This window comes from Mus caroli, unplaced genomic scaffold (assembly GCF_900094665.2).
Source record: "Mus caroli unplaced genomic scaffold, CAROLI_EIJ_v1.1 scaffold_20723_1, whole genome shotgun sequence".
Taxonomy (NCBI): Eukaryota; Metazoa; Chordata; class Mammalia; order Rodentia; family Muridae; genus Mus; species Mus caroli.
The window spans coordinates 12,464-13,780 of record NW_018389842.1 but is presented as its reverse complement, the minus strand read 5'-3'; the positions used below and the strand labels follow the sequence as shown (position 1 = coordinate 13,780).

Here is a 1,317-nt window from a genome sequence, read left to right as displayed (position 1 = left end):
TGGGCATTCCTGTTAACAGAGCCAAGTGTGGACAGTTATAACCTGAGGCCTAGGATCCTGTGTGTCTCTCACCTGTCACCACTAGCTCCAGGGGGTCACTGTAGCCTGATGATTCATCCTGGGTGCTGTAGGAACATCGATATTGCCCTGCATTACTCAGCTCTACATTTGAGAATGAGAATTCAGCCTTGTTTGCTGGCTTCTGTTTGTTCTTTGTTACTGTTTTATATAGCTTTCCATCCTTATAGAGGTAGTACTCATTGGCTCCAATTGTCTCTTCACACAAGAAGGTCACCTTAGTCCACCTGGAGACCACAGAGTCTGGCTGTACTCTGAGGATAGGCTTAGGGAGGGACCCTGCAAGTAACAGCAACTAGGACTCAGGACAAACACACTCAGATTGCAGTCCTTAACCCCATGACCTTCCCGTCACCCACCGGACTCACACACAGGCAGTGTTTTCCACCATCACAGCCCACACATGGCTCCTGGATCTGAAGAAAAGAGCATTTCAGGTAAGCTGCACACACACTCACCTGTCAGCACTGGGCTCCAGAGGCTCAAGGTCAGTCCTGGAAGAGAGTTCTTTGTAAGATATTTGTCCCTAAGGCTGAGCAAGTCTGCAGAAACATCTGAGACCCTGAGGTTTCCTTCTGGGTGAGTGCTGGTCTACAGGCAAAGATCATTTCCAGACCTCAGTATCCCCTCCCCCTCTTCACATCTCACCAAGACAGAGCAGGGCTGTGAAGGTGCAGGACATGGCATCTCCCCTCAGTGGCTGCAACTGTGCTTGAGGGCCGAGCTACAGAGCCTTTCTGAAGGGATTGGGTACAGGGTGTGGCCCTGGAGGCAGGGCAATCCCCATGACAGGGTCATATATCAGCAGCCCCACAGAAAGAGGAACCGCCCTCCTGAGCACCACGCTCTGACTTCCTCAATGGTGTGACTCGGCCAGGGAGTAGACCCTCTGCAGTTAGGTCTTACACAGATGGGGTTTCCTCATCCCACCAGTGTCTGCCTCACCTGTGCACATTACTGTCATAGCCATGTAGCATGCAGCATGTAGCAAACATGTGTGAACATCTCACACTACAGTACAAATTTAAGTGTGGTTTTCTTAGTTCCTCTTTGTTTTATGGAAACTATTTCTTTCTTTTCAACATTTTTGATGTTTCTGAGAAGGATCTTCCTGTATATCTGCCTGGAGTGTGATTGACAGCTTTTCCTTCTTAGTCTCCAGTGGTGCATTAAGACTGGGCATTACGTGGTGGCGCATACCTTTAATCCCAGCAGTTGGGAGGCAGAGGCAGGCGAATT

At 49.6% G+C, this 1,317-nt stretch overlaps 1 protein-coding gene across 1 annotated transcript; it reads right to left on the bottom strand.

The window, feature by feature from the left end:
* Positions 1-38: 38 nt before the first annotated feature.
* LOC115030307 (leukocyte immunoglobulin-like receptor subfamily B member 3) lies at positions 39-793 on the bottom strand. The gene is made up of 3 exons (XM_029473836.1): positions 727-793; positions 537-572; positions 39-357 (listed from the first exon to the last, which is right to left on the bottom strand). Exons 1-3 carry the CDS (start codon positions 758-760, stop codon positions 50-52), a joined length of 378 nt encoding a protein of 125 aa, XP_029329696.1. The 5' UTR covers positions 761-793; the 3' UTR covers positions 39-49.
* Between the last annotated feature and the right edge of the window lie 524 nt (positions 794-1,317).